Source organism: Gastrolobium bilobum, unplaced genomic scaffold (genome assembly GCF_033153095.1).
Source record: "Gastrolobium bilobum isolate Gb01-03AN ecotype WA unplaced genomic scaffold, APGP_CSIRO_Gbil_v1 utg12088, whole genome shotgun sequence".
Classification (NCBI taxonomy): Eukaryota; Viridiplantae; Streptophyta; class Magnoliopsida; order Fabales; family Fabaceae; genus Gastrolobium; species Gastrolobium bilobum.
In genome coordinates this window covers 98,172-111,756 of record NW_026896880.1, presented here as the reverse complement: position 1 = coordinate 111,756, position 13,585 = coordinate 98,172, and the positions used below count along the sequence as shown (strand labels likewise).

Below are 13,585 nucleotides of genomic sequence, written 5' to 3'. Positions count from 1 at the left end.
CCAAGGGAAAATGTTATGAAATAAATTTGTGGATGTTTAGGGTGTGTATAACAACCTTCTCGAAATTTTTTTATTTTTTTTAATTTCTGTTCCCGGGAACAGAAATAGATAGAAAACTCATTTGGTACAACCGATTTATTTTTTTGTTCCCGAAATGAACCGCTTTAATTTTTGTGCTGGGGAACAAAAAAAAGAATCAAATTTTTTTTGCTTTTTTGTTCCTAGACACAAAATGAGAAACACATATCTCTCTCAATTGCTCTCCACCTCTTCCATCATCACCACCACCACCATCATCTCGACACGACCACCATCACCATCGCCACCACCATCGCCGCCATCATACAACAAGTGTCGTCGTCACCACCCCCACCACCACGATGCCACCGCCACCATCACCACCACCTCAACTCATCACTGCCAACATGTCACCGTCACCACCGCCGCCCCCACCACCACTATCACCGTCACCACCACCATCACCATTATCGCCACCAACCACCACCACCATCATTGCAACCACTGCCATCACCGCCACCACCAGCATCGTCATCACCACGACGCCACCGCTACCATCACCACCACTGTCACCAACCACCACTATCATTGCCGCTGTCACCAACTACCACCACCATCGTTACAACCATTACCGTCACCACCACCACCATCGCCAACATTACACCACCCCCACCACTACCATCACCACGCCATCACTACCACCACCACCACCACCACCACCATGATTCCATCACAACCACCACTACCACCAACCACCATCCTCACCACCATTGTCGCAGCCACTGCTGTCACCTCCACCATTATCACCGCCATCGTTGCAGCCACTGCCGTCACAACCACCACCACTACCGTACCGCCACCGCCACCGCCACCACAATCACTTCATATGGAAAGGAAAGTGATAATCTAATTTTTTTTTTATATTTAATAGGAATTATTTTTTATTATATTATTTGTTGTGTTATCAAACACAATTCTCATTCTCGGAATAAAAATAGAACATGTTATCAAACACATTTTTTTCTCAGAAACTGTTCCAAGGCATAGAAATGGAAAAGAATTGTTTCTTTTCAGAAACAGTGCTAGAGAATAGAATTATTGTCATGTACACCCTTAACTTCCCTACCTCTATACAACTTCTATATTATGAGTAGTGTATATACACAATTTATATGCAGGTACTGGTCATGGTTACTGTTCATACGCGTTTTATACGTGGATACTATTCATGGTTACTGTTTATACACAGAATTACTGTGTCATGATTACTGTTCATACATGGGATTATTATTCATAAATACTGTGCAAATAACGATATTTGTTTTCTATAAATAGGAAGCCCTCCATAGTTCTCTTAATGAAAAACTAAATAAATTTCTTTCTCTTTATAATTATATTCCTTTCTCTTTCTATCAATTTTGTAACAGAAATGACTATTTGCTTTGTTTTATTATTTTAAAAAAATATTATAAGAATGATGGAAGAAAAATAATTTAACTTTTAAAAAAATATCAGTTGCCTTGTGTTAGTCAAAGTTTTAATGAATTTAAAAACCACCAGTTCTAGTGTCTAATACAAACTAGATAAGTCACCATTTCAGTTGGTTCTGAAAATTCAACAAAGGAAAAAAAAAATCGGATACAGGCTTTCTCTCTATATAACTTTGAGATTGTTCTTTCGTGACAGACATCAAAAGTTCATAACAACATTAATCATCATCATATTATACTATCCTTGTCCAAAACCATAGCCACAACCATGTTTTCATGGATTATTGGCTTTGTTACAATTGCAACAGCAATCCTCATATATCGTGTTGTGAAATTTGTAACAAGACCTTCGCTACAACTCCCACCAGGTCCAAGACCATGGCCTATAATTGGAAACATGCCACACGTAGGTCCTGTTCCACACCATTCACTAGCAACCTTGGCTCGCACCTATGGTCCTTTGATGCACCTCCGGCTCGGGTTTGTGGACGTGGTGGTGGTGGCGTCGGCCTCCGTGGCGGAGCAATTCTTGAAGGTTCATGATGCCAATTTTAGTGGCCGTCCACCGAATACCGGAGCAAAATACATGGCTTATAACTATCAAGACCTTGTGTTTGCTCCCTATGGTCCACGGTGGCGCTTCCTCCGGAAAATTAGCTCCGTTCACCTCTTCTCCGGCAAGGCCTTGCATGATTTTAAACACTTGCGTCAGGTAATTATTACATCCTATTTCCTTTCAATGCTATATTTATAACAATTTATTGTTTTGCGATTGGATTTTTTTTTATTGCTATTGCACTGTTTGTTATCCATGTTATCTTTTTCCTGCTTTTCTCTTTTTACCTTTAACAAATAATTGTACTTAAATTTATAATAATAAATGGATTATTGAATTTGTTTAATATTAGATTAATCTTTTTGTATAAATTTACATGATATAATACGTTGATCGTTTTTTTTTTTATTCATTTTTTTTAAGGATTCTATCATTCTATGTTCAACTTTATATACTTTTTATGAAAAGAAAGAAAACGTATAATTAATGAATAATCTACTTCTGTCAGGCTAGTTATGTGTGTTTTTTTTTAATTAAGGTTAACTTTGATATTATCAATACTCTTTTAATTTTTGAATAATTTTAAAAGAATTTGTAAAATTATTGTTATGAGTTTATTGTTTTTTTCTTAGAGGATTGCTTGCTAAATATTTGTAAAAACATTTATATATTAGTCAAATTAGAAATTTCTAAGATGAACTCATAAACAATATGCATTTTTATATCACTTTATCACAAATTTATAAATTTATAATGATTTTTGCATTCATGGTACTGTGCACCAAGTATAGAGCATGAATTGTTTAATTAATTAATTAATTTTTTTGGTGAATGTAAATAAATTTCAAATCGACTTAAAATGAAAGTCATACATTACTATAATGCAAATATATAAAATAGGTTTGCATATACAAGTTTTCCCCTTAAAATGAATAGCGCTACCGCACTTGATCTATAAAAATAGGACCAAATTTTTTATGTGAATCCTGCTATAAATATTTGAACCTTATAGGTATATTCTTTCAAAATCCGTTTACCACACACACACACACAAATTTTTTATGTAAATCCTGCTATAAATATTTAAACCTTATAGGTATATTCTTTCAAAATCCGTTTAACCCCCTCCATATATATATATATATAAATAAAAGGAAGGTTATATTTATAAATCTTTTGTTTTCAAACTACGCTAAGTATGACCGGTCATATTTAATGTAATTTGTAAAAAAAATTATAAACGGATCTTTCTTATATATATATATATATATATATATATATATATATATATATATATATATGTATGGAAATGTTATATTTGTTTACAAACTATTACAAACTACATTATGTCTGACTGGTCATTCTTCAATCAAGAGTGTGTGACAGGTCATACTTAGTGTAATTTGTAAAAAAAATTATAAACGGATCATTTCCAATATATATATATATATATATATTCTATCGAAATCCTAATCTTTTTATTAATTATTGTGCACACACATATCTCTTTTGTCTTTCTGCCTATCGTTTACAATAATCTACTATCACATACGACTGTGTCCTTCATAGGCACCACCGGCTTACAGATCATAAAACAACCACATTAATCCTTCAAGATTGAACAAAAAGGGTCCACTAATCCATTTCATTTAATTTTCTAATAGCATTGATTAATTTAATTTAATCAAGTGCACTTGCAGGAAGAGGTAACAAGATTGACACACAACTTAGCAAATTCAGGATCAAAAGCTGTGAATTTGGGACAACTATTGAGTGTATGCACCACCAATGCGTTGGCCAGGGTAATAATAGGACGACGAGCATTCGACGATGGAAATGGTGGCTGTGATCCTAGAGCTGATGAGTTTAAGGCTATAGTGGTAGAATCGTTGAAGTTAGGTGGAGCTTTCAATATAAGTGACTTTATTCCTTCTTTGGAGTGGCTAGACCTTCAAGGATTGCAAGCTAAGATGAAGAAAATGCATAAAAGGTATGATGCATTTTTAACCAGCATTATTGAAGAACACAAGAGTTCTTCAAAGAGTGAGAAGCATACGGATTTGTTGAGTACATTGTTGTCACTTAAAGAGGTTCCGGATGAAGATGGAAACACGTTTACTGATTACGAGATCAAAGCGCTACTTCAGGTACTTATTTACCTTTCTATAAATTACTTTCATGTGCACTTACTTGCCCACTTCTTAAATCCATAATAATTAGAAAAATACTTGATACGCCAACGAATGTTGGCATAGCTAGACTAGATCAATCTTTCGCCTATATTAGTCGTGGTTTGAGTTTCATTTTTTACTTTATTTTTTTTAGCAGGTATATTAAAAAAAAAAAAGAGCTTGACATATATATATATATATATATATATATATATATATATATATATATAGGTAGATCCTTTGACACCAATGTCAAATTTCAAATTTGATACCTTATCTGAGAACCATTAGATTTAAAAAAATCAATGGTGTCACATGCTTACATATCAGAGTCGTTGATCTTTTTTGATCTAATGACTCTCAAATGAGGTGTCAAATTTTTGACACCAGTATCAAACACATGCTTACATATCAAAGTTGTTGATCTTTTTTGATCTAATGACTCTCAGATGAGGTGTCAAATTTTTGATACTAGTATCAAAGGATCCTACCTCATATATATATATATATATATTAGTTCTGGGACCCATCTTTCTATAACTTACTTTCCACTTGCACTTACTTGCTCAAGGCAATAAAGATTAGAAAAATGTTAAATGTTGATTTCCCAAAAAAAAAAACAAAAAACAAAAACAAAATACTAATAAATGAGTTTGGTGAAACGGAATAGAGAAAAGTACAAAAAAAGGTTGTTATATTTTGTCTCATTTGTTCTTCAACTTGTGTTTTCTTTTAGTTATATTTTGTCATTAGTCGTACAAAAGCTTTTATATTAAACCGCAATGATGTAAAGATTGGAGTGTGAAATGTCATCATTAGTTCAAAGTTCAAACACACTAAAAGAATTAGGCTCTTTTAAAATAAATTTATTAGCAGAACACTGGACTAGAATATTCTTCATGGAAACTAAAATTATGAAAGTAAAGTCTGAACTATATAAATCATTAACTAATGAAATTGACCAAATTTTGCAGAACATGTTCACAGCTGGAACAGACACATCATCAAGCACAGTAGAGTGGGCCATTGCAGAACTGATCCGGTACCCAAGAGTTATGGCCCAAGTCCAACAAGAGTTAGACACTGTTGTGGGCACAGAGAGGAATGTGGAAGAAGAGGATTTGCCTCACTTACCATACTTACAAGCAGTGGTCAAGGAAACATTCCGTTTGCACCCATCAACCCCTCTTTCACTCCCACATGTTGCAGCTGAGAGTTGTGAGATACTTGGGTACCACATTCCTAAGGGTGCCACTCTCTTGGTAAATTTGTGGGCCATAGCACGTGACCCCAATGAATGGTCTGAGCCATTGGAGTTCAAACCTGAAAGGTTCCTTCAAGGAGGGCAGAAGGCTGATGTTGATGTTAGGGGCAATGACTTTGAGATTATACCCTTTGGTGCTGGACGTAGAATATGTGCTGGTATGAACCTTGGGATCCGCATGGTTCAGTTGCTAACTGCAACCCTGGCCCATTCATTTGATTGGGAGCTGGAAAATGGGCTTAACCCAGAAAAGCTTGACATGGATGAAGCCTATGGGCTTACCCTGCAACGAGCAGTGCCTCTATCTGTGCACCCTAAGCCCAGGCTCTCTCCACATGTTTACTCATCATCTTCCTGATTTTCAAGTTCAGATTTTGGGCTTCCTATCAGTTGTCCCCTCCCTCCTTCTCTTGATGAGGATCTTGTTAATAATAATAATAAAAAATGAAATGGTGTGGCAGATACTAATGTGTGAAGATCCGAAATGGGGGAAAGATTACTACTTGAAATATAACATTGAGTTACATTTTATTATCTCGTGTCAAAATGTTATCAATACTAATAAAGTAAATTTATTCTGGTAACATTTATTTGGTGAAATCTTACTACCATAGCTTGCTTATTTTCTTTTGTTTTCTATATTTAGTAATGGTTTTGAAAGATTTTAACAAAATAGTAATGTATCTCTCTGCTTCACTTCACACTTGTCGTTTAACAAAATTTGATACTAGCCTTCGATGCATCTTTATCGTAATATGCATTGGTTTTAGAGTTTGTTGATGCATTGTAGTTTGGCACTTCGGTAGAATTACAATAACTTAGGCTCAAGTTCAATTACTTGCCCATTTAGTTAGATTATTGAGAAAGTAAATTGTTTGTTTCCTCTAGTTAATTAATCTTTCTATGTATATATTGATTGGGACAAATCATGATGACTCGGTTGAGAGTCTAAAGCTAAATCCTTTTGCTATGAATGTTGATATGGCACTAAACGAAGAAGAGCCTACGAAGCTATTAGAGAGGGGCTCTATATGGACGAAGGAAATTCATACAGAATACAAGAATACAAAACGAACAAGAATGATTATCATCTTCATTAACCTTCTATAAAGAATACAAGTATTTATCTGCTATACAACATACATTAGTGGTGCAGCGAGGGAGAGGCTAGGGAGGATGGTGGCCCCCCTGCCTTCACATGTAAATACTGCTTTAGTTGTGAGTTGTCATTTATGATTTTTTGGCTATATAGATAACAATCATACAAGTCTTTGAATGTGAGTATTGATGGGACGAAAATTCGTTCCCCTCTAAGCTCATTTTGATGGCAAAATACCATATGTTCTCTCAACTGATGAGCAACTTTAGCACTAAAAGCACATGTTTAATATCTTTATGACAAAAACACAGTGGAGAACAGATGATGACGTAATCCTTTGGAAAATATATAAAAAAAGGGAACGGATTGAGAACATTAAATACACCTGCTTCACTCACTCAATCTCTCTGACCACTTTTCAGGAAACGTTGAAACGAAGTTTTCATAAAGCATAAGCGGTGCAGCAATCAAGCAAGAGGAAACGTGCGCAGCAGAGAATAAAGGGTTCCTATTGGCTAAAGAGGAAAGCAAGGCATGAGGATGATCAGAAGGAAAGACAAATCTCAACAATAACTGTCTCATCCAGCCACTTGCACCCTTCGAAGCACTGTTCACACCGCCTCTATCACGCAGTCAAGAAAACAAATCCAATAGAATCACAGACTTTGCCATCCACTCTTATGCTATAAATAGGACGTCCCAGCACGAAGAAAAAGATCGAATTCCTTAAGAAGATATCACTTAGTTTATTTTGTAGTTCTTTTTCCTTTTGTATAATTTTAGTTGTAGTTAAGTGACAACACTTCTTCTCTATTCTGTATCATCCACTTGAGACTCCTCATGAGCAACAACCATCTTCTCCACTTTTCATTTTATTGTAACCTAAGTTTTTCCATTTAAATATAAGTGTTATTTCTCTCCTTTCCACTCGTTATCTCTGAACTGAATCTCGGGTCTATGGGATTTCAGTTTGGAATAATTATGTTTAAAGTAGTAGCCATGGGCTAACCTATCTGTGGAACGGAAAAACTGTAAAATTCTTAAAGAATTATTTTCAAAGCTTTTGTACTGAGCTTTTGTACTTCTCTGGTTAAGTAAGCTATATTCATTGTGTATCAATGGAAATTGAACACATACTGAGAAAGGAACTTCCATAAGGAAGGGATTTCAGGCAGCTTAACCAGAGGGGGAAGGCAGTGTTATGGAAACAACACTGCTGGTTGTCTTAGGAATAAGGGACCACCTCGTTCATTTGAAGGTCCTGTTATAAGTAACTGTTGGAGTCAAGGGAGCCATAGGAATATGGAAACTTGTGAGCCATTTAGTCCATAAGCTGAGGAATCAGACGTTGGCAGTGAAGAGACTGGAACAAAGACAAAAGTGTTAAGTCTTGAGTAGAGAAAATAGCTATTTAAGAATAAAGCAGTGGATCTGTTCCTTCTGTTAAAACTCTTTTAGACTACCCTGTTGTCTTTTAATTACTGTTATTATTTTTTTGTATTTTTTCTTTATTTAATCTTGCATCTATAAATCTCTCATGAATATTGTTGTTCCTTCTCTCAACAAGAAGGATATCATACATAACGAAGCGATGAACTGTTTGCTGTCAGATTGAACCTACTGTTCTTAAGGAACGTTGTCAAGACAGTAGGGAACATTTGACCAAACAGGTCAATTACTAACTTTTCTTTTCATTTTTGTTCTTTCTAAAACAGTTTAAGGCATTACTTAGAGTTCTATCCTCGTGGGAACGATAATCTGGGCACTAATAGTCCCTTTATTACTTGATGCGTGCACTTGCACACTTGGGTTGAAAGTAAGAGAACACGAGTGTTTTCTCTTACTGAACTAGAACGTTCTTCATCATAATATATTTTTCACCCAACAGCTTTTGACCCAACAAGTTTTTGGCGCCGTTGCCGGGGATAGACACACTAAACTTTGTCCTTAACACTATTTTAAGTACATACTCTGTATATTCCATTTTCATTCTTCTATTCTTATTCTGTCACATATTCTGTTGTTCATATTATCTGTGTTTTATGGTTTATGAGTGAAGAGTCTGAAACAGATTCTCACCACTCCACTGAAATACTCGAGTTCTTCTTTGACCCTGAACCAGAACGTACTTTACATAGGAGAAGAAGAGATCTCAGGGAAAATATGTGTGAAAATATGGCTGATCAGAATAACAATAATGATGAAACTCCTCCTGAACAGAACTTCAGAGCTTTGGCTGCTCCTTTCAGGAACAGACCAGAAAAGGGAGTGATCCTTCCCCCATTAGCTCCCAACTTTGAACTCAAACCTATCATGTTTCACATGATCAGGGAAGCAGGAGTTTTCAATGGAATCCCTGCAGAAGATCCTTACACACACCTCACAAACTTCCAAGATATCTGTGATAATTTTAAAACTGAGGGTGTAACAGAGGAAAGTATGAGAATGAGGTTGTTCCCTCATTCCTTGGGTTCAAAAGCAAAAACATGGATGAAAACCCTTACCCCTGGTTCCATACACTCTTGGGAGGAACTTTCTAATAAGTTCATAGAAAGATTTCTCCATATGTCTTTCCAAGCTGATGTTAGAGCAGAGCTGTCTAATTTTAGAATGTTTTATGGAGAAAATCTCTATGAAGCTTGGGAGAGATATAAGGATATCATTAGAAAGTGTCAAACCATGGGGTAGAAAGTTGGGGAATCTTACAGTCTTTTTACAAAGGGATTGATCATACTTCTCAATCACATTTAGACTTTGCTGTAGGAGGATATTTCTTTACAGGAACTCTTGAATCCAGGTATGAAATCATAGAAGGCACAGCAGAAAGATGTCTCCAATGGCCACTAGACAGGGTGAGCCCAATAAGGAAACCAGGCATGCTCGAACTAGACAAACAAACGGCCATGGAATCCCAACTAGCCACACTGATAAATGAGGTGAAGAATCTGAAAGCTAATCAAGAACAACCAAGGATGGAAGTCTTACAACTCACAACAACTGAGAGTGAACCTTTCTCAGTATGTGGTGACATCCATGATTCAGCAGACTGCCCATCTACTGCCTTGGTGTGTTATACAGCAAATTTTGGGAACATAAACTTCACCCAATCCAGAGACAATCAGCAAGCAGGAAGAAATAATAATCAAAATTCTGGAGGAACCATAGTGAAAGATCAGAACCATAATCCTCAATGGAGACCACCCACAAACCAAAGACCATACAACAATCAGCAACAACAATATCAACAAGGCAGCAGAAATGGAGCATATGAACCACAAAGAATAACCAATTATGCTCCATTCCAAAGAGATGACCAACACATCAACACCTTGAAAAATTATGTCAAAGAATATGTCACTAGGAACGATGCTGTGGTCAGAAATATTGAATCCCACCTGAGACAGATAGCTGCTAGCCTCAACACCAGAACACCAGGAAAACTCCCAGGAGATACTGAAGTTCCTTCAACCTCTTCTCCATAAGAATGAGAGGTACATAACATGTCTAGCTAAAGACATTAAACTAAGCGCTGACTGGGAGGCAACCCAGTGGATACCTTTGCCCTTTACACAAAGAGCAAAGTTTTGGGGTGGTTAAACTTAACCACACAGCTCCCAAAATGGAGGGAACGTCTGATGTTCAACTCCATGTCCAAATAAGTAAAATATCTTTCGTTCCAGGAACGTAGTTTTGGGGTGGTTCAAAAACCACACACTCCCATATAAAATATATATATATATATATATATATATATATAAATAAAAAAATAAAATAATATTTATATATATATATATTAATATTAATCTTAATAAATAAGTAGTATTTCGTTGCAATGCAATTTATATTCAGGTTTCTTTTGTTGGGTAAGTTTGCATTTTTATTATTAGGGTGTTAGTTTATTTTTTTTATAGGCAAAAAGACAAAGGAAATGTTCCCTGGCATAGGAGATAAGAGTGACAAGGACACCTGTCCCTGCTGAGTCACTTACATATACGCAGCCGTTATCAAATCTGCACTCATTGTAGATTTTGAAAACGTGCCCTGATAAAACAACTGTCTCCTTAGCCATTAATGCAACTGCTCCTACCCTATTTCCCTCTCTCCCACATTTCTAACCTAAACTGTTCCACCTCCTTACCACCATCAGTAGCAGTTGAATACCACTCACCCTGACCATTCGTTCCATAACGTTCCCATTCCACTACCTCCTCAACTTCTTGTCTTTAACCTCCATGTCCTGAAAAACTCCTCACTTTCCCTCCCTTGCATGCTTATTTAAACTCATCTCCTTCCTCATTCAAAGCCTTACTACCTTCTGCTAACTTAGAAACTTTTGCTCTCATTAAACCCTTTTTCCTGCATTTTGCCCTAACCTCTTCTTCTTCAACCATGACCAGACTTTCAATAAGTGTTACCCCTGTGGCTAGCCGTGGCCAAAAGCCAGAACTCACCGAAGATGCTGTAGCTCTCTACCCAGAGAGAAACATCTTCTTGCAGGACAAGGCTCCTCTTCCATCATTCGTGAAGAAACCTTGACTAAACTCCGGTGGACTTTGTTCGCCACAGATGTACGAGAACTCAACACTTCCTTGGTGGATGAGTTCCTATATCGCGCAAAGAGGTTGCCTGTGGGATACACCAATGATGAGGTGATGGTAAGGGGGAAGAAAATATCATTTTCCCATGCGGCCATCAAGGAAGTCCTCAACCTCCCAACTATTCCCAACTGCCCGTACTAAGGGTACATCGAAAGCAAAGAGGACCCACAATTCGCACTGGAAGTAAAGAACTTGATCATCATTAGTGATCCAGTTTACTCAAAAAGAGCCCTCTGCAAGGGCAGTCTGAAGGACGAGGCCAGATTCTGGTCACTTTTTGCTAACTCCAACCTTACTCCATCCACTCACGATGCCATTGTCAAGTGGCACTCCAGGTGCAAATCTACTGCATTATGAGAAATATTCCTTTTGATGTAGTACCCTTTATCTACGGCAGCCTGAAGAAAGAGATCAGGAAGACTGTTGTCTGCCTTCCCTGCCTAATTACGAAGCTCTGTTTAAGAGCTGGGTGTTGTGCAATTTGCAATCAATTAATCAATCACACAAATACGCAAGTGCACGTGTCACAAGTAATAAAGGGATGTGTAAGTCTAAGTATCGTTCCCACAGAGATGATTTATAAAGCAATAATTATTTAAGTAAAAAAATTATAAAAATATTGATTTTTATGGTGGGGTTTATAAAATAAAAGACAATTAAAAATAAGAAAACAGTAAACTAAATTCAAAGGTATTAAGATGATGGATGAGATATAGGTCAGATTCAATTTCCCTGATACAGCAATACCGAAACGATGCTTTAACGATGTTATATCAATGCTTAATTAGTAACCGAACACTAAGGTATGTTGGGGCTTTTGGCCAACCTAACATATATACCCAATAACTAATTCCCACATCTCTATGGCCAAACTAATCACCGAATTATTAAAGTTAAAGTTCAAAAGCTATGTGGTGTGAATGATCTCTCTACCCACAACTTAATCAAGTTAATTTTCTTAACCTAATTAATCCACACAATTCAACAAGGGTCTGGATTCGGAAACCTCTCGGCCCAACCTCCTCAATATCACATATGTATCTCTCGACATGCACACATGAATAAGATTAAGCAAACTCGTTGAATAACTAATTAAACATTAATAAAAACAAAGTTTAGGCATACATCTCAATGTTACAGCATAGGTACTTTATCACCTAACCTATAGAGCAATTTAGCTAATAATGGAATTAAATAAAACAGAGAAAAGAAATAAAGAACTCATTGGAAAACAGAAAAGAAGATTAAAACGAATGTTGTAGGAAAACGTCGTCACTGCTTTGCTCCAGCAGCTCTTCCTCCTCCAAGAACCTTACTTTCTCTCTCTAAAACGTGGGAGGGGTACTACATTCTTCCCCTCCCTTCTTTCTTGCCTTTCTGACCTCTCTCTCGCTTGTTGAGTCCGTGGGGGAACTCCTCTTTAAATAGGAAAAGTGGTTGGATAATTGGGCTTTAGGGTTAGGAGTGAAAATCCAAGAATCTTGTTGTTGCAGCCTTATCGTATCCCCAGATTCTTGGGCTGTTGGCACTTGTTGGATAAAATCTTGATCTTCTTGAAATCCTTGTGCCAATGTTGTTGTTGACCGAATAGGAGCTGAGTTTGTTGTCCTTGATCCTTGGGATTTTTGGATTTGTTGGCACTTAATTGGATAATCTTTATCTTCTTGGATTTCTTGTGCCAATGTTGTTGACCGAATCAAGGTTGTTGTCCTTGTTCTTTGGGATTTTCGGATTAGATTCAATCTTTGAATTTGTCTTTGACCCTTGTGATTTCTGGATTAAATCTTCAGAAACTTCCTTTGCTTGCTAGTGTATGGTTGGAGAATAACTAACTTTTGAATTTCAAAAGTTCGGTTGTTCCTTTGTCCACGCTGTCATGCTGTAGCGCTTGCTATATCATTACTTCATCAGCTTCTCTGCTACAGCATTCCTACGTCAATTTTTTCTGCAAAGACAAACACTCAACAAGTCATCTTTTCTTACACAAAATCAAGGGATATTGTCTTATTTTCCATACTTAGTCATCTCAAAGCACTTAATCATAAATATACAATATTTAGCTCAATTATCATGCAAAGAGGTCAACTTATATGGAATTTATGCAACAAATTCATCATAAAAATACTAAATTAACTCTCATTTGGGAGAGCTATCACACTCCAAACTAAAAACGTTGCTCGTCCTCGAGTAACAAAGAAGAAAATGATTAATTGGCCTGCATAAATTCAACAACATAATTGCAGCAATGACTATTATTGAGATGAACAGTTCTGATGTAGCATTCCAACAGCAATGTACACGTAAGAGTTTCCTTTCAACCTTGGCTTACACTTCAACTTTGGGACCCTTGTTAGCTTTACTTATCTTGGCTTTTTGCTTCTAGAGTATT

The 13,585-nt window shown here is 36.5% G+C and overlaps 1 protein-coding gene across 1 annotated transcript; it reads left to right on the top strand.

Annotated features, from left to right (window-relative positions):
• Positions 1–1,776: 1,776 nt before the first annotated feature.
• LOC133302604 (flavonoid 3'-monooxygenase-like) lies at positions 1,777–5,857 on the top strand. The gene is made up of 3 exons (XM_061502414.1): positions 1,777–2,220; positions 3,765–4,211; positions 5,210–5,857. Exons 1-3 carry the CDS (start codon positions 1,777–1,779, stop codon positions 5,855–5,857), a joined length of 1,539 nt encoding a protein of 512 aa, XP_061358398.1.
• The last annotated feature ends 7,728 nt before the right edge of the window (positions 5,858–13,585 follow it).